At 43.3% G+C, this 26,264-nt stretch overlaps 1 protein-coding gene and 1 non-coding gene across 2 annotated transcripts in view; both read left to right on the top strand.

Moving 5' to 3' along the window:
* Window positions 1-26,264, top strand: part of Gldc (glycine decarboxylase) — an 89,366-nt gene that overhangs the window by 13,294 nt on the left and 49,808 nt on the right. Inside the window, exons 3-8 of the mRNA XM_059259076.1 lie at window positions 6,211-6,346; window positions 14,465-14,629; window positions 19,411-19,488; window positions 20,854-21,001; window positions 21,325-21,521; window positions 23,084-23,180. Of these exons, the coding sequence (XP_059115059.1) occupies window positions 6,211-6,346; window positions 14,465-14,629; window positions 19,411-19,488; window positions 20,854-21,001; window positions 21,325-21,521; window positions 23,084-23,180 (821 nt within the window). The remainder of the gene's footprint in view (window positions 1-6,210; window positions 6,347-14,464; window positions 14,630-19,410; window positions 19,489-20,853; window positions 21,002-21,324; window positions 21,522-23,083; window positions 23,181-26,264) is intronic.
* LOC131902879 (U6 spliceosomal RNA) lies at window positions 11,114-11,219 on the top strand. The gene has a single exon (XR_009377158.1). It is a non-coding gene; the product is annotated as a U6 spliceosomal RNA (small nuclear RNA).

Below are 26,264 nucleotides of genomic sequence, written 5' to 3' on the forward strand. Positions count from 1 at the left end.
CTATTGAAAGCAAAGGGAGATAATAGAATGACTTATGTTCTGTACATCAAGATAATAGACATTTGTGCCATGTCTATACTCAGCATATACATCTCCTTTTCTCTCTTTTTTTTTTTCCCGGTTTTTTTGAGACAGGGTTTCTCTGTGTAGCTTTGCGCCTTTCCTGGGACTCACTTGGTAGTCCAGCCTGGCCTCGAACTCACAGAGATCCGCCTGGCTCTGCCTCCCGAGTGCTGGGATTAAAGGCGTGCGCCACCACCGTCCGGCTTCTCTCATTTTCTTTCCTTCTATTACTATGTGGACATGTCACAATGACTCAAGGGACGTTTTTCTGAATGGCTATGAGAAATAACAGCCAGTGAGCAAACACGTGAAACTCTTCACACACTAAGCTCTGTGTTCAGAGAATGGTTTTTCTTATGTGTGGGTGAGGATGCCTGAGGTCTTATATTTTTGTTATAGCGATGTCCTGGCTTCTAGTTGGAAAGTTTCAGTTATGATAAGCAATGGATGAGTGAATGGGAACAGCTCCTCACAACATTCACACTTTAGGAAGCGTGACCAAGAACTTGTTGTTCTATTTTAGTTTCCAGTTGCTGTGATAAATACTCTGACCAAATAACTCAAAGGAAGAAGGGATTTATTTGGCTCAAAACTCTAGGTTACAGTCCATCATTGCGCACAAGCCAAGGCAGCAGGAACATGAAGAAGCCCAGCCACATTATTACATCAGCAGTGAAGAGCAGAGAGTGGTGTATAGTGAATGCCTCATTAATGCTCCCTTCCCAGAGGATTCAAGATTGAGTCAAGTTACCAATACCCTGTCCTGGGGATAGAACCCAGGGCCTGTACATTGATGTACTACTGAGCTACAACCCCAGCTCTTTGCTTTTTAAAGACAGGGTCTTGCCCTATAGCCTAGTTGGCCTCAGAGTTAAGAACCTCCTGCCTCTGCTTTCTGCAATCACAAGCTACACCATGGCTGGCTTACCATACTAACCATGGCACAAATGTCTATTATCTTGATGTACAGAGCATAACTCATTGTATTACCTCCCTTTGCTTTCAACAGAAAGGAAATGAGAGCATAAAGATCAGGCTACAATAAGTTTGTATAGGGAAGAATTCATATTGACCCTAGCGAGGTAGGAGCAGAATGAACTTGGTAGGTTTGGCTTTTCCTGTAGGTAGGTGGAAGGATACAGAAGGAAGAGAGATGGGAACTAGACTCTGTCAACTGGAGTTTAGTGTTCCCCATCATATCTTGAAGTATTAAAGGTTTGATTTTCTTGTACAAGGAACATTCAGACTCTTTCACTATTCTAGTTAAGAGTCCAGGGTTTCCAGAAATGTCAGCATTTCCCATGGTAGTGTTCATGCCTTCCCACTTGAATGTTCCACTTGAGACTTTTTTTTAAATGTGTGTGTTTGTTTGTTTTGCATTGATCTCACTATGTAGCCTTTGCTGGCCTGGAACTTGCTTTGTAAACCAGGCTGCCCTTGAATTTACAGAGATCTGCCTGCCTCTGCCTCCTGAATGCTGAGATTAAAGAAAAGACATGCACCACCATACCCAGCTCAAAAAGCATTTTTATGCTTCTGAGTATAATTACTTTGTTCCTCGTTTATGCTGAATTGCCTTTTTAAAAATCACACATTTTATGAGCCTCTTCACATTTAGGTTTCTGCTCCATTTTAAGTGTCAAGTACCATCTTAGTTCTTATGTCAAGTGAAAAGATGGTCCTACCACTTTATCTACCGTAAGACTGTCATTGGATTTAGTCTCTTAACTGGTCTTGAGAGTTGGTTCTTGTTGGGCTACTTTTAGGGAGTGCGGGTAATACCTTCTTCCAGGGTTCCTAGGATACTCTCCTTGGGGAAACTGGCCCACCTCTCTTACTGCTCCTCTGGAGGGTCCTCTACTGCAGATCCGTAATAGAAACTGTCTTTGATATCATTGAGAATGAGCACACACAGTAGATCATCATAGGACTAGAAAATGAAACCTTATGAAAATTAAAATGTAAAATGAAAGAATAAAGAGAAAATTACTGCTGGTCTGATAGCAAAAATCCAAACAGCACAGTTGGAGCTTCTTCTACCAGGAAGAGCAGTAGCTTTCTACTAAAGAAAACAGACCAGCGGTGACCAGGCTCTGTCTACTCTTCCAGGAGAAGAGGTTGATGGGTTGACTGTTCGGCAGTCTTCTTGGATTCTGGCACTGTGAGCTCCAGGGCTCCTGTCACTTTCCTGACCTGCTTCTGAGACTTTGAGTTTTTTTTTTTTTTTTTTTTTTTTTTTTTTTTTCTCTTTTTTTTTTTTTTTGGTTTTTCGAGACAGGGTTTCTCTGTGTAGCTTTGCGCCTTTCCTGGAACTCACTTGGTAGTCCAGGCTGGCCTCAAACTCACAGAGATCCGCCTGGCTCTGCCTCCCGAGTGCTGGGATTACAGGCGTGCACCACCACCGCCCGGCTGAGACTTTGAGTTTTAAAAGCACATTTTTGAGGGACAGCAAGATGGCCTAGTGAGTAAGGGTGCTTGCCCTGTAAGCCTGGAGACCTGGATTTGCTCCCAAGAAGCCATGTAAAGATAGAAAGGGAGGACTTGAGTCCTTGAAGATGTCCTCTAACCTCCACACATGAGTTGTGGCAGGCGCGTGGACATTTTTTTTCAGATAATTTAACTTAATGAGAAAGGTGGGTCCATAATCGTGGATCTTGGCACAGTAACCATTTCCCTAGCTGTGAGGCTCACCGCCTTTCCACACCCCTTTTCTGCTCCAGTTCTTTCAAGACTCTCCAGAGAAAACTAAAACGTGGGGTTTCCCCAGTTCTTTGATTGTGTCAAAACCTAATTCATCGGGGGAAAAAACGAAGAAGGATCACTTGGCCAGCATCTTGTTTGTGTTGAAGGTGCATGCATGCCGTGGCACACGAGTGATGGTCGAAGGACACCTTTCCACCAATCAGTTCCCTCCTTCTACTGTGGATCTGGGGATCCAACTCAGGTATTCGGGCTTGTGTGGCGAGCACGTCTACCCACTGAGCCACCTTGTCCATCTCACCATAGTTATTTCCAACCAAGTCAATTAACGTTCTATTATTCTTGCCAGGCATGGAGCCAGTTAGAACTGAATTGCTTATCCCAGTTCAACTGTTTGTAGAACATGACTTCAAGATTCTCCTGCCTCCCCAGCATTACACTGTGAGGAAGAATGAGCAATGCCCAGGGCAGGTCTTTTTGTTTGTTTATTTGTCTTGAGACAGGGTCTCATCTGTAGCCTTGGTTATCCTGGAACTTGTATGCAGACCAGGCTGGCCTCAAACTCAGAGGTCTTCCTGCCCTTACCTCCAGAGTGTTGAGACTCAGGGCGGATCTTTGGACTGAATAATTGACTGTGGCATTTGTCCAGGTCACCTTGAGGTAATGTAGGAAGTACTGCACATCTGCGTTGACTAGATTTTTCTTGGTTTTCTTTTCTGTTGATACAGTGTCTCCCTATGTCGCCTAGGTCGGCTTCAAAGTCTGATGCTCTTGCCTTAGCCTCCCCAAGTGTGTGCTGCCTGGCTTTTGATTTTCAGTACATTCAGAAACGTAGTGCCAACCATAGATAGTGCCAGTGGATAAACATCTTTTAAACCATCTGGGTTGATTGCTTTGGGTGGTAGAGTCTTCATAATGTACAGACATTTTTTGTCTGTTGAAGACCTGGAGACCACCCTGGCCTGTGGGTGTGGTTTAAGTGTCCTGAACGTCCCAACTATGCCACAGCGTCTCTAGAAAACATCTGATCAGATGCCTACATTGTTCTGCTAAGGTTACTGAAGTGTCACACTGCAATCTGGACGGCTCAAGCAAAAGGAATTTGTTCTCTCTTTGGCTGAGTTCAAATTCAAGGTGTTGGCAGGTTGGTTCCATGTCGGAGCTCTGAGGAAGAATCTCTTCCATTTCTCTCTCTAGCTTCTAGTCATTGCTGGAATTCCTTGACTTATAGATTCTGTCTTACCATAGTCTCTAGGTAAGATGGCATTCTCTTTGAGTGAATGTCAAATGTGCTCAAACTGTCATGTTCTTGTAAGAACACCAGTTATTGGATGGAAGATGACAGTGATCCAGTATGACCTTGTTTTAATGTGAACTCTCAATTTCCGAGCAAGGTTACATTCAAAGATACCAAGGATTATTATTTCAATGTGTTGTTGTTTTTGTTGGTTTTTCAAGACAGGGTTTCTCTGTGTAGTTTTGGTGCCTGCCCTGGATCTTGCTCTGTAGACCAGGCTGGCCTTGAACTCAGAGATCCACCTGGCTCTGCCTCCCGAGTGCTGGGACTAAAGGCGTGTGCCACCACTGCCGGGCTCAGTGTTTTTTTTTAGGAGACACAATTCAATTGACAATACTCCTCTCATCCATCTCCCTCCTGGACTGTGGTGCCAACTTCTAACCATGGTCCCCCATGACCAGAATCTTCTCTCTGTGGACTCTCCATATAGAATAATTTTCCCATAATACAGAGTCACATTCTCCCAATACAAAATGCTCTATAACATCTAAACTCCCGATTTGACCAGCAAATCCCTTCAGACTGTTCTCATTTGAGAGCCAGCCCTTTGTCCAGATGGTACAATGTGGAGCAAGGACCTGTCCATCTTGCACAGGATCTTAATTGAAGCTGGGCTGGCCTGCCAGCCACTGCTAATTAATCTCCTCTCCTACTGGGCTTTTGAATCAATCACTCTGCCCCTAGGAAGATTGTTTGGGAAGTGATTGGATTTCCTGCATTCAAGAATTTTCTAACTAGGTCCCTTCAGGGGAACATTAGTTGAGAGTTCATGTGAGTTTTTCATTATGATTGTTCTTTTATGTTTTAGGGTACTAGGTTTGGTTTTGTTTTTATTTGCTCTTCAAATGGCAAAGAAAAGGAGGATATTCAGTTCAATAGAACAATTATAAACAAAATTTAAGCCATGTATTATATAAGGCTGTATGACCTTGCCTGCTTCCAGAGACTATAAGATAACTAAAAAAAAAAAAAAAAGAAAAGAAAAGAAAAGAAAAAAAGGAAGGAAGGAAGGAAGAAGGAACAAGAGAGGTGACTCAGTAGTTAGGAGCTCTTACTGTAGTTGCTACAGTAAGAAACTAAAGTTTGATCCTGACACCCACAATGGGCAGCTCACAACTGCTTGCAGCTCTAGATCAAACAGTTTCTTCTGGCTTCTGAGGGTACTTTTATACACACACACACACTCACACACACACACACACACTCACACACACACACACTCACACACACACACTCACACACACACACTCACACACACACACACACATAAAACGCACACACAAATAAAATATAGTAGTAAAATTTATAACAGAAGAAATATAATATTACTGTGAGAAGACACTTTTTATTTAGAGGAAATAGAGCAGAAATTAAAAAGAGACCGAAGAAACATGGAATTAGGCAACTGTTAAGAGTTGACTGAAGATGCTGTGGGTGATGGTACATACCTTCAATCCCAGCACCTTGGAGGTAGGTGGATGGCCTACGTAGTTCCAAGCCAGTGAAGACTACATCGTGAGGTGTTGTCTCAGAGGGCCAGAGAACTGCATGAAGGAGGAGGAGGAAGAGAGAGAAAGAGAGAACTGAAAGAAAAAGAGTTAAAAGGAATCCTGAGGATCTGGGAATGGCTCAGTAGGTAAGGTGCTTCCCACAGAGGCGTGAGGACCTGAGATTGGTCCCTGGCACCCACATAAAAGCTAAGCATGACAGAGCATGCCTGTAGTTCCAGTACCCTGGAGGCTGAGACAGGCAGATCCCTGGGGCTTGCTGGCCAGGAAGTCTAGCTGAATCTGTGAGCTCTGGTTCAGTAAGAGACACTGTCTCCAAAGTAAGCCGGAGGATGATCAAGGAAAACATCCTTCCGTTCACACAAGCAAGCATGTGTACCTACACACGTGTGCACATATAAATGTGCAGATACACAGATGAGAGAATGATGGACTAAAGCTGAGAATCCACGTGCCATTAGGGGACCCTCCCACCAGGTTTCTGTATACACTATTTAATGATGGTTGGCTGGATGACTGTATTTTCTGTATAGCTGTTCTCCTGATATGAACACCCGAACCACATGAGGCTTTTAAATGGTAGGTGGAGCTCCCTGCTGGGGCATTTTCTCTAGTAACCTGTCTCCTTTCCCCCACAATCAGGTGAGAATGAAATCCTTGCAACTCTGCATGCCATCGCAAGCAAAAACCAGATCTGGAGATCGTATATTGGCATGGGCTATTATAACTGCTCAGTGCCCCAGACCATTTTGCGGAACTTACTGGAGAATTCTGGATGGTAATGTATCGCCTCATTAGAGAACAGGACTACTAGACTTGTGGTCCTTGTATCTCAGAAATCACACACTGATACCTGCCCCCTCCTGCTCTCTAAGCTCCAGGAACCCACTTGGCTTCCCTGGCTGGGAAATGCCTTACAGGGTGTTGTAATAGATTCTCATCCCTTTCATTTCCAAAAGTCCAGGTCTGATGATCTCTTCCTGAATCTCTATACTGCTTTTGGGCAAGGCGTCATTCCTCTTTGGTGAGACCCTGGGGCATTTTATACTGTGTCTGAATTTAGTCTCTCAGTATTACAGCCCGGGAAAGAATCTTGGGCTTTTGTCCTTTGGCCAGGATTTTCAAAGGACCATACTCATGTTTCCCCTTCTCCCCACATTTCTTGGTCCATGACCAATAGAAATGAAGTGACGTAGTGTCAGAAGAACGGAGACAGTAACATCAGCTTTATTGGCACCACTTACTGAGAAAGGGAACGGATGTCTGTGGACAGGTCTGCACTTGCATGGCCCGCTTCCTCTTCTCATCTCACCTTGCCAATCAGATAATTTGCTCTTGCCCCGGGAGTTATGTGTGTCAGAAGACGACCTTCAGGAGTCAGCTCTCTTCCGCCACGGGGTCTGGGGATGGAACTGATGTGGCCAAGTCTGTCTGACCATCCTGCTGCTTTTGTCCCATCTTTACAGGAACCAGGTCTGCTGGTACCCTCTTGCCTGCACTCCACCCGTGTGTGGAGATTTTCACGGCAAAATACTCTACTTCCTTGCTAATAAGAGCACAGGAAAGCAGGCCCACCCAGAGAGCGAGTGTTGCAGTTTTTCAGCGCACGAATGTGCTTTGCTCTTGTGTTTGCATTACCGAGGGCTTGTTTTTCACTGTGACTCTGGTAAAAGTTTACATAGTAAACTCTAAGGGTGATTTCAAAAGCAAATAGCCTTTCCCTCTTCCCCCTTAGAAATCAAAGTCTGCTGCTGCCCGTGAATGGACTGCAGCATTCTCTGCCTGAGCTCTGGCCTGTGGCCTTTGCTTTCAGTGACCATACAGAATATCTGCCATATTTCTCTCTGGCTGTGAGCTAGTATGCTAATTAATTTGGGGGTAGCCAGTGTTTTGAGAGGGAGACAATACTCTGTTTTTCCGTCTCTGGCTTTGGGCGCATTTTAAATATTGCTGCTTTGCATTACCCAAAAGCTGGTCTGCACCCTAGAGGGCTACTGCACCCTGCCATGCTGATAGGGAGGGCTGTGAGCACGTGGGTGGTAGACTTCACATTATACTTCTGAATGGTTTCCATAGCAATGGAACCAACAAATTCCGGTGACGTGAGGTGAAAATAAATGGGTCACATAGACTCGAAAGAATAAGAACATTTGGGCTCTTAAAAGAAACTGTACGCTGGATCTAGAATTTGTTTCATGTGGTCCACAATCCCAAAGTATCAGTTGCTGATAACATCATTAACAAATACCAACATTTGCCTTTTCCCCGTGGCTTTCTGGTTTTTATGATCTTGGCAGTAAGATTAAAAGAAGCCTTTTATGAGTTTTATGAATCCTTCTGAAAGCCCCCTACTTTTTCCCAATTCTGAAAGACATAACCAAAATGATAGAGAAAATTGATTATTTTGGAATAAATGCCACTATATATCATGTTGAATATATTACCAAATAATCTATTTCAGAACTATAAGCCTTCTTAGATATGGAGATACTTTTAAAATACATATATTAAAATGCATCTAGAAAAAGAAACTATTTGAATTGTCAATTAAGACATACTCATGGATCAGAGACACCATTTTTTCCCTTTTTAATTCTTCCAGGTACCTGAGATTGAACACATGTCACTGTTAGGGACCACTGAGCAACCTCTGCAGTTCCTCAGACAATTGTTTTTAAACACATTTTTTTTTTCCTTGTGTGTTTGATAGCCACACTTGGGTGACATCTTTTAAAATCTTTTTTTAATATGTAAAAAAAAATTTTTTTTTATTTCAGTTGTGTATGGGTGCTTGCCTGAATGTGCCTCTCTGCTCCACATGCATGTTTGGCTGGGGTCCACAGAAGAGGGCACCAGGTCCTTCTGGAACTGGAGTTACAAATGTTTGTGAGGTACCATATGGGTGTTGGGACTTAAACCCTGGTCCTCTGGAAGAGCAGCCAGGGAATACTCCTAACTGCTCAACTGTCTGTCTCTCCAGGCACCCTTTGATAGCTTGTTGTTTCGTTTTGTGTTTTTTGCTTCTTTAGAGACAGGGTCTCACTATAACCCTGACCATCCTGAAGTTTGCTCTGTAGACCAGACTGGCCTGGAGCTCTCAGAGATCCACCTACCTGTGCCTCCCAAGTGTTGGGAGTGCCACCATGGCTGGCTTGGTAGCATTTTCTAACCATGAAATGTGAGTTATTCTTTACTTCCCTTCACCGGCCATTACTAAGAAGAGCATTTATGCCTGTTATATTGCCTCAGCGTAAAAAAAAAAAAAAAAAAAAAAAAAAAAATCCCGTAACTATTTTAAAAGTTCGAAGTAAAAGAGTGACAGAAGTAGTGTTTACATTAACTCAACCTTGGATTATAAAAAGGGTTGACAGGAAGGCTGGTCATGAAAACGGAAATTATTAAAGCCCGCTGGCAGAGATCATGGGGTCCTTGCAGTCTGAGATATGAACAACTGTGGCTTTTTCCTGTGGGTAGCGGGAAGCCATCAGAGATACTGGGGTTTTGTTTGTTTTATTCACTCTGTGCATGTGTGTTTGGGGTGTGAATGTGCTGTGGTGCAAATGTGGAGCTCAGAGGACAGCCATGTTGGTTCTGGGGACCCAACTTAGGTCTTTAGGCTTGATGGCGAGTATCTCTATCCAGTGAGCCATCTTGTCAGCCTTGCCGTAGATTTGAAATGGGGAGTCAAAAGATGTACATTTGCACCTCAAATGTTTCATAGTTAAACATTGGCAGATTAATAAGGCAGTGATGAAGGGCTGGACAGGTACAGAAGCCACTGGAAGATTGATGGTCCTTATTTGGATCTAAATGATTTTATGTGATTTCGTTTTAGGCTTTTTTGAAACAGGGTCTCAAGCCGTCCAGGCTAACCTCAAACTCACTGTGTAGAGGAGAGTGACTTTGAGCTTTCATCCTCCTCCTCCCCAACCCCCAGCTGAGGTTAAAGGCATGCACCACCATACCTGGTCCTTTTTTCTTTTGAAGTTAATGTGACATTTAAGGTTCTACTGTCTTCATTTTGTGTGTATGTGTGGCTGGTGTATGCATGTACCACACGGAGACCAAAGGGCATGAGATCCTCTGGACTGGCAGTTACAAATGGCCATCTCATGTCCTGCTGCCTTCAGATTTTTTTTTAAGTCCCAAACACACTCTCTGTCTGTCTGTCTGTCTGTCTCCCTCTCTGTTTCTGTGTGTGTGTGTGTGTGTGTGTGTGTGTGTGTGTGTGTGTGAAGGGGGTTTCATTTTTTCTTTCCTCTTCCTTCCTTCCTTCCTTCCTTCCTTCCTTCCTTCCTTTTTCTCTCTCTTTTGAGATGGGGTTCTTGCAGTCTAGTTGAGGTAGCCTCTAATTTTTAATCCTCCTGCCTCAGCCTCCCAAGTGTTGTGATTACAGCATGTGCCGTCACACCTGGTCTTTCTAGCATCTCATTCTTTAGCCCTAGCTGGCCTGGAACTTTCTATGGAAGTGGCAGCTGCTGCCCCCTGCTGTTCAAGAACAACAGCTGTAAGGAGGACTGCACATGCTTCTGAATTAAAAACACCTTGGGGCTGGGCGGTGGTGGCGCACACCCTTAATCCCAGCACTCGGGAGGCAGAGGCAGGCAGATCTCTGTGAGTTCGAGGCCAGCCTGGGCTACCAAGTGAGTTCCAGGAAAGGCGCAAAGCTACACAGAGAAACTCTGCCTCGAAAAACCAAAAAAAAAAAAACAAACAAACAAAAAAACATTTTGGTAGCTTTTTTTTTTAACTTAAAAGTTTGCATGTGTTTATGCTTGTTTGTGTACCTCATATAACCTGCCACTAATCTTGACAGTGTGTCCCCCTTGACAAGGTATCCTCCATCCCCCTCATACATCTGTTCTAGATAACAACTGTCTTGCCTCTTTAAAAAGAATTAGGCTGGGCAGTGGTGACACACACCTTTAATCCCAGCACTTGGGAGGCGGAGACAGGCTAATATCTGTGAGTCCAAGGCCAACCTGGTCTACAGAGTGAGTTCCAGGATAGCCAGGGCTACACAGAGAAACCCTGTCTCAGAAAAAGAAAAAAAAAAAAATAGGTGCAGCTGGGTGTGGTGGAACATGCCTTTAATCTTAGCTCTTTGAATTTAATCTCTGAGTTGGAAGCCAGCCTAGTCCACAATAGACAGCTCAAGGCCAGCCAGAACTACACAGTGAGACCCTTTCTAAAAACAAAACAAAACAAAACAACCCAAACAAAAAGAAATTGTCCATGGAATGTTAACTGAAGAAAGAAATAAGACCTCACATAGACTGTAATCCTGCTTCTTACAAGTGTAAATATTATGTGGAAAAGAAACTTCAAACAACACCTAATGTTGATTGAGTTATCTTGAAGTCTGGGGATTTGGCGCGCTTTTGCTTTATCAACCCATTATAATGAACATGCTTAACATGCTCACACAAAAAAAGGTAATACAGAATTCCTACACAGAGAAGTTGGTTAATAAATCGTAGCCCTTGTCTCTGACATTTGGGATATGCAATAATAAATTAAATATCGGTTTTAGTATCACCACACAGCCCTCACCTCTGCAGCACAGATACTAACACTGGAATTATACAGAGAAGACTTGCATGGCGCTTGTGCAAAGACGACACACAAATTGGGAAGCGTCTCATGTTTTTAAATGACATGGGCTTTTGGGCTTTTTGACTAAACCTCTTGTTAACGTTCAATACAAAGCTCAATGGCTCTTGGTCTGATAGGTTGGGGAAAAGAAAAAGATTCCTTTTTTTTTTTTTTTTTTTTTTTTTTTTTTTTTTTTTTTTTTGGTTTTTTTCGAGACAGGGTTTCTCTGTGTAGCTTTGTGCCTTTCCTGGGACTCACTTGGTAGCCCAGGCTGGCCTCGAACTCACAGAGATCCACCTGCCTCTGCCTCCCGAGTGCTGGGAGTAAAGGCGTGCGCCACCACCGCCCGGCAAGAAAAAGATTCCTGAGGAAAATCACTGTTTACATTTTGGTTCATTTGCTTGATTTTATAAGCGTATAAGAATGAGGTATTTTATACTTCGCTTTTTAGGGTCTTTTATTCCTGTTGTTTGTTTGAGTTAATGCTCTACCTCTTAAAATTAATATATTATGAGCATCGTCTCAATGTTAGGAACATTTATAGAATCGTTTTCAATGACTGCAAGCAATATGTACATGTGGTGGAATTCACCTCACCCACAATTCCTCTTTTAGCAGTCACACCGTTTGTTACTCATTTTTTTCTACAGTATTTATTCCATGCTGAATTCTTTGGGAATACTTCTCTCTCCTAGTATATTCTATTCCTGAGAATATATTCAGTCTTTCCTATTCATCAGTTGGAGGAGCTGGTACATGCATACATTCCTCTAGGGGTGTGCATATGTCTGACGACCTGTCTGCATCTCAAATGATGGCTCTGAACACAATGAAAGGGTCCTGTTGGGCAGTCAGTCTAAGCATATGGCAGGAACAGTGTCACATCTGTCTTCCTAATAGCGAGCTGTGTGTGCCGGTCTTGTCTGGTCGGACATCACCAGTGCCCATTGTCTATGCTTTTGTGTGACCTTGTTTCTCTAGTTCCCTTTCAATGGCCTGCCCTGTGTGTTCATTGTATGAGTCATCCATTCCAGTTCACCAGTCATGTAGAATTTGCCTTTACAATGGTGAATCCAGGCTGTTCAGGGAATTAACAATGTGTTCTGCTGTACACACACACACACACACACACACACACACACACACTCAGTTACACCAGTGAAAGATGGAGAAAATTATTTCAAAGTGCTGGTACAGTACTGTGGGCTAAGACTGTCTTCAAACATAAACCACGTTAAATAAAGCCAACGTAACAATGCTTTCAAAGCCTGTGTGTAATTACCAGAACAGGAGAAAAAAAAAGGATATAAAAATCAAAGCCATTAATAAATCACTTAAAACTCTTTGCCTTGGTGTCTTAGTTAATTTTTTTTATTGCTGTGATAAGATACCATGACCAGGGCAACTTAGAGAAGAGTTTATGTGGGGCCTTACAGTTCCGAGGGACCATAGCAGGCAGGCATGGATTTTAGAGCCTGCTTATAATAAAGCACATGGATGCCCCGAGGAAAAGGCTCCGTCAAGGGTTTGCTGAGGACCTGAGTTCAGGTCCTTGGCACCCATGTAAAAGCTGAGGGCCAATGCACTTATCTGCAATTCCTGTGCTGAGGAAGAGGAGGTAGACGGATCCCTGGAGCTCATGGGTCCGAGCTGGCTTGATGGACTCCAGTTTCAGTGAGAGTTCCTGTCTCAAAAAATAAGCAGGAGAGAAACTGAGGAAGACAACCAGCATTAACCCCTGCCCTCCACATTCACATACAGCACACATATAAAATACAGGTGTACGTTAAATAATTATAATTAGAAAATAAAGATAATTAAAATAGTAATGTAACAAAAAAATGTAGAGAGCTGGGCATGGTGGTGTATGCCTATAATCCTAGGACTTGAGAGGCTGAGGAAGGAGAACCAGGGCCAACCTGATCTACCAAGTGAGTGACAGGTAGCCTGAGCTACATAGCAAGACTATGTGTTTAAAAATAATAACAAAATGTCAAGGGACTGAAGAGGTGGCTCAGTGGTTAAGAGCACTGTTACTCTTGCAGAGGACCCAGATTTGGTTACCAGCACCTACATGGCAGCTCACAATTATCTGTAACTCCAGTTCCAAGGGATTTGATAACCTCTTCTGACCTCCATGGACACTCGTGTAGTACACACACACACACACACACACACACACACACACGCAGGCAAAGCATTCAGACATGTAAAATGAAGTAGGTAAATAAAAAAGTGCAGAGGGAAAAAAGGTACTGGTTGTGCCCAAAGAATATTGTTTCTATGACAGTTCTGTTCTTCCCCATAAAAACCCAAAGAAAACATGCCATTAATTAGGCTTTTTATTGCTGTGACCTGTAGTGCAAATTTTGATTGGTCTTAATAATACAAATGTGTAGTCAGATATAGGGGTAAATGCTGAAAGACCAGAGAGACAAAGGAGCAAGCCACATCCATGTCTTACCTTACCTCCCCAATTCCTCAGCCTGAAAGGGGGGTAGTGAGTTCCTGTCTTCTCCCACTTTATATTCCTCTCTCCGCCCAGCCATATCACTTCCTGTCTCCACCTCCCTAGTGCTGGGATTAAAGTCATGAGATGCTAGGATTGAAGGTGTGTGCCACCACTGCCTGGCCTCTATGGTTAAGTAGTGGCTAGCTCCTCACTCTGATCTCCAGGCAAGCTTTGTCAGAACACAAAAAATATCACCACAGTGACCAAATACTCAGCATAAGTAATTTAGGGGTGAATGGTTTATTTTGGCTCAGGGATTATTTATGTATTCGGTGTGCTGGGGGGCGGGGGCTCTGCTCCCTGGAGACTTAGGTCAGCATGCACATGGAGGTAGGAGGACTGCTTGCCAAGTCAGTTAACTCGTACCATTTGGGTCTCAAGGATTGAACTCGGGTTGTCAGGCTTAGTGGCAAACACTTTTGCCTGCTGAGCTATTACCTAGTTCATCACAGAAGTCAGTCTGTCATCAGTGAGGGAACAGAGAAGTTTGTGTCCTGGCAGCTAGGAACCCACCCGCCGCCTTTTTCAATCCAATAAGCTTCCAACCTATTGGATGGTGCTGTCCACATCCAGGGTGAGACTTTGCCCACATTCTGGCTGGGTCTTCTACCTCAGTGTATCCTTTCTGGAAACTTCCATACAGACACACTCAGATGTGTACTTCATTGATTTTTCTAAGCGATTTTAAGTCCAATCAAATTGAATTTGAAAACAAAGGAGCTTTCATTTCGTGAGCTTTTCTGCATAGGAGAGGCACAGTTTGGACACGGTCTTCTGTTTCCCTCTCAGGGTCACCCAGTACACTCCGTATCAGCCAGAGGTGTCCCAGGGGAGGTTGGAGAGTTTACTCAACTACCAGACCATGGTGTCTGACATCACAGGTTTGGACATGGCCAACGCCTCGCTGCTGGATGAGGCAACCGCGGCTGCAGAGGCGATGCAACTGTGCCACAGGTGAGAGGCTCAGCGGGAGAGCCCCTCCAGGAGAGGGGTAACCCCTAGTCCCCAGCATCTTAAACTGTGGTTTGCAACCTCAGGTGGGGTTTCATAGATGAATGTAGAGTTTATCCAAAAAAAAAAAAAAAAAAACCAAATTGACAACAATAAAAAGGTTTTTTTTTCTGAATGTGGGGCAACCAAAAATTAATTTAAAACACAACACTAATGAATCTGAGGTATTTCTGGCAGAACTTGCATCATCCGACTTCATTGCAGCCTTGGTCCTCAATACCCAGGACACATGTACACTTTGCACGTCACGTACCTTCAAGTCACACACCAACAAATGCTACCTGAAACATCTCGGCTCAGGTTCAAGATTATTGCATGATATGAATTATAGGAGTGGGAGTTTTGTTTTTGGTTTTGTCTGATTTTTGGTTTTGATCATGCCTCTGGCACCCCAGGCTGGCTGTATAGCTGAGGATGACCTTGAACTTCTGATTCCCCTCCCTTCATCTGAGTCCCAAGTTTAGGATTATGGGTAGGAGCCACCATGTCCAGCTGAACTATGGTCCTTTTTACCGTACATCAGATGTCTTCTGCTCTTATAGAAACATGACAGTTTCATTACAAAAGACAAAGTCTTAATATTTTCCTGCCATAATTTCTCAGCATGTAATGGCAAATTAGCATATCTTTGGGTTACATTATGTTAGAATGCTTGGTTTCAGAAATTTGCTGTTTCATTTGCTGATGAATTTCATAAAGACATTAGATGGATGTTGGCTTGGGGTAAAGACAGAATTTGAAACAATTTCTAAGCGGCTCTAGAGGTGCTTCCGCCATATTGTGCTATATTTATGTCAAGAGGTATCTTAGTATTGACAATCATAAAATCAAAATGGCCATCAACTTGAGGAACACTGAAGATACTCTCCATTTTGTGTGATCAAACATTCAACTAAGATTTAATTCTATAAGTAAAAATAAGCACATCTACCTCATTAATATGCAGATTTGCTTTAGCAGCTGGGCCAAGCATCCCAACAGAAAAATAATTAAATAGATAAATTTGCTTTTATCAATTGACATCTATATCTATCTCTCTATCTATCTATCCATCCATCCATCCATCCATCTATCTACCTACCTAGGTATTAGGGTTGTTTCAAAATAAATTTCTTTATGCTTAATTGTCACCAAATGTTTGATTTGGATGTATATTTTCTATACCTATACACCTTCTCTCATGGAAAAATTTATCTGACAAAAATGAGTCATGAGTTGAAAAGTCTTAAGAATAAGAAGCCCTGGTTGCAGGGGCTTACCAATTCTCTCTTTCTCTCCTTCTTTCTCTCCCTCTCTCTTACACACATATATACGTGCATGGGCACCTGTGTGCACACATACATTTATATATATATATATATATGAAAGATAATATTATCCTTAATATTAATAGAAGTGTTACAATAGGTTTTTTTTCCCAAGCTTCTAATTGCTTGACAGAAAAACATGTTTTTCTTATGTAAGTCCAAAGGTGACTTATTGATCAACCCTGAGGTGTTATCACGGACAGGTGTCCCTGTCTGCCTGCCATCTTTAGCATAACATTTCAACAGTAGGTAACTGTTAGACCTCTAGCCATGATGTCGAGATCTGCCCTCAGGAAGAAGCAAAGGGCGGAGACCTAGAGGGACTTCTAGCCAATCAGAGGCCTCTCTACAGAGCTGTCACTCAACAGCTTTCACTTATATTTCACCGACCACCCTTCCTTCATGTGACCTGAAGAAAGAAGCTCAGTATGGGCCTATTCCTGCCCTTGTTACTTGAAGTACGGGGAGGAGTGGATAGTGGGAAGGGCTGACATTGTGTGATGGAGTGCAATCAGCAACACTTCTTCAGAAGACTTTTCTATGTTTGAAATTTACTTTGTTTTCCTTTGTTGTTGTTGGTTTTTTTTTTTTTTATGCCCCTCACACCCATTCCCTACTTGTTGTAATAATAAACCCAGGGCCTTGGGTATGCTCTGACACTCAACTGTACTCCTAGTCCTTGGCTTTTTGAGGCCATAAGGACTTGAACTCGAGACGTTCCTGCCCTTCTCAGTGCTGTCCTCTCAGACATGTGCATCTCCACCTGCCGTTGTTTCCTGTTTTACAATGTATTTTGAACACCTCATTCTTTCTTAGCTTTCTAGAATAGGGCTTTGGGGGTTTTGTTTGTTTTGCACGCACGCGTTTGTGCATGTGTGTGTGTGCATTTGTGTGCACGTATGTGTGTGTGCTGCTTGTGTGCAGGTGCCTATAGAAGTCAGAAAACGTCAGATCCCCTCAGAGTCACCCAAAGTGGTTTTAGAAACTGAACTTGGGTCCTCTGGAAGAGCAGCGAGTGCTCTTAATCATGGAGTGATCTCTCCAGCCCCTAGAATAGGACTTTTGTGTCTGTGGCATGGAAGTGCCATGGTTATTTAACCTCACATCTGCTGCTACACATTCAATTTGTTTTCATCATATTCTGTTACTAAAAACATACCATGTGCATCCCTGAAATAAAGCTGTCCCAGAAATTCTAATTCTTTGCTGAGGATCCATTTCCAGAAGTTATTGGGTCACAGGGCATAGTTAACAATCACTCTGCAGTTCCCCTTCCTCCACGCTCTGCCTTGGAAGACTATTGGAACACATCTTCCTGGAAGAGTTCTCATGTAGGTTGGGAGATCTGCCCACATTCATGGTGTCATCTAAGACTTGGTGCCTCTCTGTGAGTGCCCACATGAGTTTATTACTTGGCTCCCACATATGTGGGACTATCAGGGTGCAGGCAGGTATAGACTCACTCAAGGTGTGAAGATCCTTGTGGTGAAGCCCATCTGAGACCCTTCTGTTTCTTCAGCAGCATTGAGGGTAAGTTCAGGTTCTTCATGGGAGACACACAGGCACATAGGGGAGTCATTTACATATCTTCTTAGTTACTATTCTCAGCTTTTTATTGATTTTTAATAAGTTTTGTTCCCTCCTTTCAAATCTTAGAATTATTTTTATCCTTTCAGGAAGGATCTCATAGCCCAGGCTGGCCTGGAACTCACTGGGTAGCTGAGGATGACCTTAAACTTCTGATGTTTTTGTTTTCATATTCCAAGTGGTAGAGTTACAGACACACACCATCACACACAGTTTATGTCATGCTGAGGATCGAACCCAGGGTCTCATACATGCTAGGCAAGCACTCTACCAACTAAGCCACATCCCAGCCCCCAGTGGTAGCCTTTATCTTACATCCACCAAAGTGAAGATGTTTGTTCTTTGCTTACTTGATTGTTTGGGCTGAGGGTTTCCTACCTGCCCTGCATGGCTTACCTCTAGCTGAGGTGATAGGCTGCTCCCCCTCAGTAAATCCTTGCTTCTTCTCTCCTTTCTCCTTGAGGCTGCATCTAGATTAGCTTTGGTATGTGCGTTCACTTTTCACCTGTAGAAGTCATTATAAAGTAGAGTTGACTCAGGTCATTGAGTCCCTACTAACATTTTCTCCAATTTGTTTCTATTTAAACTGTGGGAAGTATTTCCTACTAGGTAATTTTTGTTTTAATCACCCCAACTTGACATATTCCCTCATTAAGTTGATATCTATGCCAAATGTAATTGTATATGCTATAATCCTAGCACTCAGGAGGCTACAGCAAGAAGCTTGCTTGTGAGTTCAAGGCCAGCCTAGGCTGAGATCCTATCTCAAAACAGAAACAAAACAAACAATAAAACAAATTATATGTAATACAAAAGTAATACCTGTATTTAATGAAAAAAAATCTATCAAACTGAGTGGACTGTAATTCAAAGTAAAACATGCTATTTTCTAGGGTAAGCCTCCAAAGGAACCATTGTGTATCTACTGGGAAATTAATAGCGTAGCATGACACACAAATGCATACACTCTGTGCCCTTTTTTCTTTGTCCACATACGCACTTGGTACCTGAATTGTTATATAGTCACATTGGTCTTGTTTCCTGAAACCACAGAAAGGGAAAGTCTCCCAGCACCTGCACCCTAGAGCCCACCCAGCTCAGCTCAACGTCTTCCTGTGTGCATCTCACCTCAGTTCTTTCCCAGGGTGCTGGTGAGGACACTTGGCTTAGATCACCTCTAAGTGTTCCTGTTTCTTAAACTCTTTTTTTACTTCTGTTTACTTTTGTATGTGTGTGTGTGCACGTGCTGAGAGTCTAGGAAGAGATCTCTGGGAGACAGTTCTTGCATTCTGTTGAGGCTGAATCTACCATGTTTTACCCAACTAAGACTCTAAGCTGAAGTACCCCATGTGACAACAGAATTCTAATTTGTGTTACTTTAGAAGAGTTTTTTTTTTTTTTTTGGTAGTTTCGGATTGATTTTTGTTAAATTATGTTAGAACAGGGTTGAATTTCAGGGGGTCGCAGTCAGGAACTACCAGTCACTAATCACTTTTTTACACTATGCTTAGTTTCCCCCTCACTGCTTTGGCGTCTTAGGAACTCTGATTTTAGTGCCGGGGAAGAGGCTCAGTGGATTGAGAACTTGCTCTGGGTTAAGCCCCAGGACCACTATATAAGTCTTAGTGACACACACCTTCGATCTCATCTCAGCGCTGTGGAGGCAAGAGGATCAGAAGTTTAGTTAGAGGCCAGGCTGGCACACTCAAGACCCTGTCTCAACAAAGAAAAAGAAAACAAAAACAAACAAACGAACAAATGACCGAAAACTTGATATTTCGAAGTCTTTTGGGAATGTTCAAGTTTGAATGTGCTTTTTCTTTCCAACAGACACAACAAGAGGAAGAGGTTTTTTGTGGATCCGCGTTGCCACCCACAGACAATAGCTGTTGTCCAGACTCGAGCCAAGTAATTGATTTAATTTGTGTTTTGAACCAAGGGTAATATCATATGACCTCTGCCTCATCTCTCTTTCCCACTTCCGGTCTGATTGGAAGTGAACCTGCTTTACGCCGAGTTTGCTGAGTTTTTCCCCCTCCCCTACTTTCTTCCATGGATGCCTCTGCTAGGTCCCTTGTGAGTACTGAGGGACAAGTACATGGTGAGCTTAGTTGCCTTTGCCCTGTAGCAAGTTATCATGCTACTGTAATCTTCTAGTAAAACTTAAAATCTGAAAATTGGTTTGAGGCCGGAGGATTTCAAGTCTGAGGCAAGAATGAGCCAGGTGGTATAAACCTGTCCCAAACAGACACTAGGGCTATATAGCTCAGTAGGAGGGCACTTGTGCCAAGTGGGTGAGGCTCTGGGTTCAATCCCTGGTGCCATGAAGGAAACAAGTCAGAGGACTTGTATCCCAGTGGATAAATACATAAACAAAAAAAATGAAATAAAGTAACCTCAGCAGTCTTTTGGACGGTTGGGAAAACAGAACTCACACACAACGGCTAGGGTCTTGTGTGTGCCTCCTGCAGATGGAGTTTCTTAGGAATCCACACAACACCTAGAGGAGCGCTGTGAGTAGCTGTGTAGTCAGTCCATTAAGCAACTGAAACATCTCCAGCTCAGCCGGCACTGGATTGGCTGTCTGCCTTGGAAATGTGGGGCACCCTTCTGCCTCGTACCACCCTTCAGAAGGGATTTTGAGTCACTGTTAGAGGGTTTTGAGAACCCAAGGACGTCCTTCCTGTCATTGGGGTGTTTTTCATTTACCGTAGCTGACCCGGAGTAAATGTCACAGTGATGGCTCTGTTGCTGTAGGTGTTGGGTCTTTAGCTCTCCGAGGTGAGATCCCTCTCAGGAGTAGGTTGGGGAGTTGAGGGGAGGGGAGTGGGAAGGACAGAAGAAAGAGACAGAGCAGAGGGAGGCATGCATATGAGTTGGTGTGGAGGAATGGTCAAGTATGAGAGGAGGTGGGGCTGGAAGGACACTGAGGGAACGCCCAGGAAATGAATACAGTTTCACTGGAAAGAAACGGGTGCTAGTTACATTTTCTGAGCTGGCATGGTGGCCGGAGAGATGGCTCAGCTGGCCTGACAGCCTGGGCTCTGTCACCAGAAGCCTTGGCAGAAAGAGAAAGCTCGCTCTCCAAAGTTGCCCTCTGACCTCTATACATGTACTTTGGCATGTAAGCATCTGCACTCACAAACACATCACACACACACACACACACACACACACACTCACAAAAATGTCACACACACATACACACACACACACACACACACACTAATAATAATAATAATAAAGAAAACAAATTTTCCCTTGTACTTACAGATATAGGGGGGTGCTTGTTGAGCTGAAGTTACCCCATGAAATGGATTTCAGTGGCAGAGATGTCAGTGGGGTGCTGTTCCAGTACCCAGACACTGAGGGGAAGGTGGAGGACTTCACAGAACTTGTAGAAAGAGCCCATGAGACTGGGGTAGGTAATCCCCTTGTTGCAGCCCAGGAAGGTATGTCCCAGTTCTCATATATGTCTGCCTTTTGGTGTATTTTAATTTCTTTACAATTACCACATGGAATGGTGAAATTCTCTTGCCCTGCTCCTTCCTCCTTGTTAATGTCAATCACTAATTTGCGGTGCTCAGTGGCATCCAGTAAATAGTTGTTGCATGAATGCACAAGCAAATGGAATTCCCAGAAATGCACCCTCCCCACCAGTGTGTCTGTAATAGAGAGAGCTCCTGTGGCCTCACAACTCAGGAGAAGGAAATAACCTTGACCTCCTCTCCATTTCCTCCCCAGAGCCTGACCTGCTGTGCCACCGACCTTTTAGCTCTGTGTATTTTGAGGCCACCTGGAGAGTTTGGAGTGGACATTGCCCTGGGCAACTCCCAGAGATTCGGAGTGCCACTGGGCTATGGGGGACCACATGCAGCCTTTTTTGCTGTCAGAGAACACCTGGTGAGGATGATGCCCGGAAGGATGGTGGGAGTGACAAGGTAAAGTTTCACACCCCCTTATTGTGATTTAGACCTTCCCTATTCTTTTCCTTTCTTTTTTATTAAAGATTCATTTTCATTTTGTACATGTGTGTGCTTGTGCATGCGTGTGTGCCTGTATGTGTGTGTGTGTGATTGTAAGCCATGTGTGTCTAGGTGCCCGAGGAGACCAGAAGAGGGCATCGGATCCCCTGAAGCTGGAGCTATAGGCAGTTGTGAGTTGCCCAGTGTGGGTGCGTGGAAACAAATCGGGTCCTCTAGAAGAACAGCAAGGGCTCAACAGCTGAGCTACCTCTTCAGCCCTCCCTCCCCGCCCCTCCCCATGCTTTTCTCTGATTTCTCTCCAAATCATTTAATTGGCCCATGTCAAGTGACTAAAGACAAGTACAACACAAATTAAGAAGAGAGAGTCTATCTGGGGTGTGCAATGGTACTTCTGCACACTGTAACTCAGACAGTATGAAAAATGTTTGCATCCTATGTAAGATACGAGTGTAGTCATGTACGGGCAATCTCGGTTGATGGAGGCCTGTGTATTTTAAGTGCTTTGTGCCTAACCAGTTTCTTTCTTAAGTATCCCATTGTGGAAAGAAGAACTCACTTAAGCAAGTTGTCCTTTAGACACACACACACACCCCACACCCCCAAAACAAGTGCAGAGAGGAAGTAAAAGCACAAACTGAGTGTGATCCAAAGGGTGTCTGGAGGTTCCTGCCATGTGGCTTTGAGTCTTGATAACTTCTTTTTGATGGTGCTTCCTTCTTAGGTTAAGATTTGTATTGGGGAAATCTCCATTTTATCCTAGTCCCCAAAAACTATCTGTCTGCCTATCTATCATCTATCTATCTATCTATATCTATAATCTATATCTATCATCTAATATCTATATCTATAATCTATCATCTCTCTGTCATCTACCTATATCTATCATCTATATCTATAGCTATCTATCATCTACCTATATCTATCTACCTATAATCTATCTATATCTATCATCTATCATCTATCATCTACCTATATCTATCTATCATCTATCTACCTATTATCTCTTTATCTATATCTATCTATCATCTATCTATCATCTATCTATCTATCTATCTATCTATCTATCTATCTATCTATCTATTACATTAAACAGGGGAAATGTTTGTGAGGTAAGTAATGAGACTGTTAGCATTCCTTTCTGTTTTCTTAGTAAGTATTCAGTCTCTTCAAACCTCTAGAGAAAAAATTCTGTTTTCTCAGTTTATCTCCCTTTTCTGTCTATCAGTCATGGAGATCGAGGGACAGATGCTCCTTTGTCCCATCACCCACAGAAGAATTCCTGGGAAATTCCCTTTCACTGTTCCAGGCTTTAGTATATATGTCTCAGGGCCTCAAAGTTCAAATTAAAAACCTATATATAGTCGTATTTAGAAAAGGGACATTTGGAAGCTGGATTTTTATGAACTTGCCCTGCCCCCCAAACCTACTGAATTCCCTTCAGCTGGGAAGCAAGTGCATCTAAGAGAATCCTGGTGCTGTGATCATCTGTGCTGACTGGATGCGTTGTCTCTATCCAGGGATGCCACAGGGAAAGAAGTGTATCGCCTTGCTCTTCAGACCAGAGAACAACACATTCGGAGAGACAAAGCCACCAGCAACATCTGCACTGCTCAGGTACATGCCACATCCCACCTGACTGCTGAATGATGGGAGGATCTCACTGGTTCTCTCTTTCCTCATTCATTCACCACTGTGGCTGGAAGTTTCTCCTGTCCTGCCTGGCCCCACAATCCAGAGGAATCTCTCTACCCATGGTCCCACAGCTCCCTCTAAAATAATCACTCAGAGGCTTAATATTAATTACAAAGTATATGGTCTATGGCTCAAGCTTCTTGCTAGCTATCTCTTATAACTTAGCTCAACCCATTTCTATTCATCTGTGTATCACCATGTGTTCTGTGGCTTTACCTGCGTCCCATTACATGTCACTCCTTGGATGGCAGGCTGGTGTCTTCCCCAACTCTGCCCTTCTCTCTGTATCTCTGCTTGGATTTCCTGCCTGCCACTAAGCTGCCTTGCCATAGGCCAAAGCTGCTTTGTTTATTAGCCAATGGGAGCAACACATATATGCACAGCATACAGAAAGACATCCCACAGCCCTTGGTGGGGCACAGAAAATCTTCTGACTACACACCACCTGCTGAACCGTGTGTACATTATTAGAGATGGCAGATCTTACTGACAGAAAAGCCTGGTCTTGTATCTTTACTGCTGTTCTACGTCACACACCTGGCCTTTACATTCATTTCATCGATGGCTCAGTGGTGAAGAGTGCTTGCTGTTCCTCTAGAGGATCCAAGTTGGGTTCCCAGAACCATGTTGGGAGATTCATAGCTGCCTGAAACACTAGCTCCAGTGGATCCAAAGCCCTCTTCTGATCTCCGAGCACACCCAGACACATGTGATATGTATTCACCAAGACACACATGCATACAAACACACCTACAGGTAAATCAAAATAAATCTTAAAAAGAGACATCATTGAGCCGGGCAGTGGTGGTGCACACCTTTAATCCCAGCACTCAGGAGGCAGAGGCAGGTGGATCTCTATGAGTTCAAGGCCAGCCTAATGTACAGAGTGAGATCCAGGACAGGAACCAAAACTACATGGAGAAACCTTGTCTCGAAGAAAAAAAAAAAACATCATTGTGTTTATTTTGCCTAAAATCACACCTTCAACATCTTAAAATGATTAAGTTCAGGGAAAGGATAAAGGGATACCCTTTAATTTCCATGTACTTTGAGTATATTTATTATTAAGTACTGGGTTCATGGTCTCTCGAATTCTTAACCATGGGGCAGTCTATGTGGGTGGGAATGTGGCACCATCTCTTTGAGCTACAATGGAAGATCTCTAAGAAGGAGGCCAGGAGGGCAGAGGTGACGTGATGGAGGGGAAGATCCAGACTGGTATCTTCTGGTAGTCATTCTTTTGGGGGGTCATAAAAGGGTTCCTGAAACTGACAGAATAAAGGTAGTGATTTGGGGGCTTCTGTCCTTGAAGTTGCTTCAGGGATTGAGTCAGACTTTAGAGACTCAGCCAAGTCCCAGCATGAGCAGTACACACATACACACACACCACCACCACCACCACCACCACCACCACCACCACCACCACCACCACCAAAAATAGGCACAGCCAGGTGTGGTGGTACATGCCTTTATACAGCACTAAGGAGGCAGGAGCAGGCAGGTCTCTCTGATCTTCTAGAAGAGTACCCAGTGCTCTTAACTGCTGAACCATCTCTCCAGCACCTATTCTTTCTTTTTTCTTCAAATTTTATGCAAGCATTTGTGATATTAGATGCATTTGTGTCCCGGCACATTTGTGGAGGTCAGAGGACAACTTGCATGGATCACTTCTCCTGTTCTCCTGTAGAGTCTAGAAATCAAACTCAGGTCATTAGGGTTGCAGTTTTCTTACCCACTGATCCATTTCATTTTCCAAGTGTACTGGCCTGTCTACGATGAACAAAGTTATGTGGTTGCTTCATCTGCAATTCCTTTAGTTTGTATAAAGCTCATGTTGTCATTTTTCTGTATATTTTCAGCAGTTATGGAAATGGTATATAGATAAAGAAAATCAGGGGCTGGAGAGATGGCTCAGAGGTTAAGAGCACTGGCTGCTCTTCCAGAGGTCCTGAGAGTTCAGTTCCCAGCCACCGCATGGTGGCTCACAACCATCTGTCCTGAGATCTGGTGCCCTCTTCTGGCCTGCAGGCATACATGCTGTATACATAATAAATAAATCAATCTTTAAAAAAAAAAAGAAAGAAAATCATGTTTGCCCTGGGGATGGCCGTAGTCTGTCTTCCCTGGTTTTCATCTTTTCATTTTGCTGACTGTTTAGTTTTTCGTTTCATTGTTCCTTTTCCTGACTTGTTCTGGGGTTGCCCACAGTACTCCAGTGTCTTTGCCAGCAGGCAGTTGCACTTCTGCTGAGACGTGGCTGACCGTTCCTGAGCTTCCCCCTCTGTGCTGTCTTTGAGTGTCCTCTGCTGCTGCGTCTGTCAACTGTTGCTAGTTCTCAGTCCTGCATCTTCCCAAGTGGCATCATGCGGTCCACACTGAAGTTCTCTTAGATTCGCATCATTGATGGAGCATAGCTATTTTTTTTTTTAAATCTCTGAAAGTCTTTTAATGGATTATATTTTAAATCTTTCTATAAACTTGTGGCCTAACCAGTATAAAAAATTCTCGCCATGTTCTGTGCCCCACCCCTTTTTCTTACTTTTCTTTGAATTGGTCTCATGTATCCCAGGGGAGCCTCAAAATGACTATGTAACTAAAAATACTCTTAAATTTCTGATTCTTCCAGCCTCTAGAACTTGGAAGATAAAGGCAGGAAATCATGATTTCAAGACCACCCTAGGCAGCATAATAAGACCACTTTCCCCAAAGAAAGATAATAAAGATTTAGTTTCAATATATAAAATGATGTATATGCTTTATAAGAGGCAGAAGAATGTCTAGGCAAAGCATAGACAAAGAAAATCAGAAGTCAGAGGATTGGATCTGGAACCAAGAATATTCAGTCTGATCAGAATGTGTTTGTATAAGCAAAGCTTTTTGTTTATTTGTTTAGTTTAGTTTTTTTGAGACAGGATTTCTCTGTGTAACAGCACTGACTGTCCTGGATCTCGCTCTATAGACCAGGCTGGCCTCAGACTCACGGAGATCCGCCTGCCTCTGCCTCCC

The sequence above is a fragment of the Peromyscus eremicus genome, chromosome 1 (assembly GCF_949786415.1).
Source record: "Peromyscus eremicus chromosome 1, PerEre_H2_v1, whole genome shotgun sequence".
NCBI classification, from domain to species: Eukaryota; Metazoa; Chordata; class Mammalia; order Rodentia; family Cricetidae; genus Peromyscus; species Peromyscus eremicus.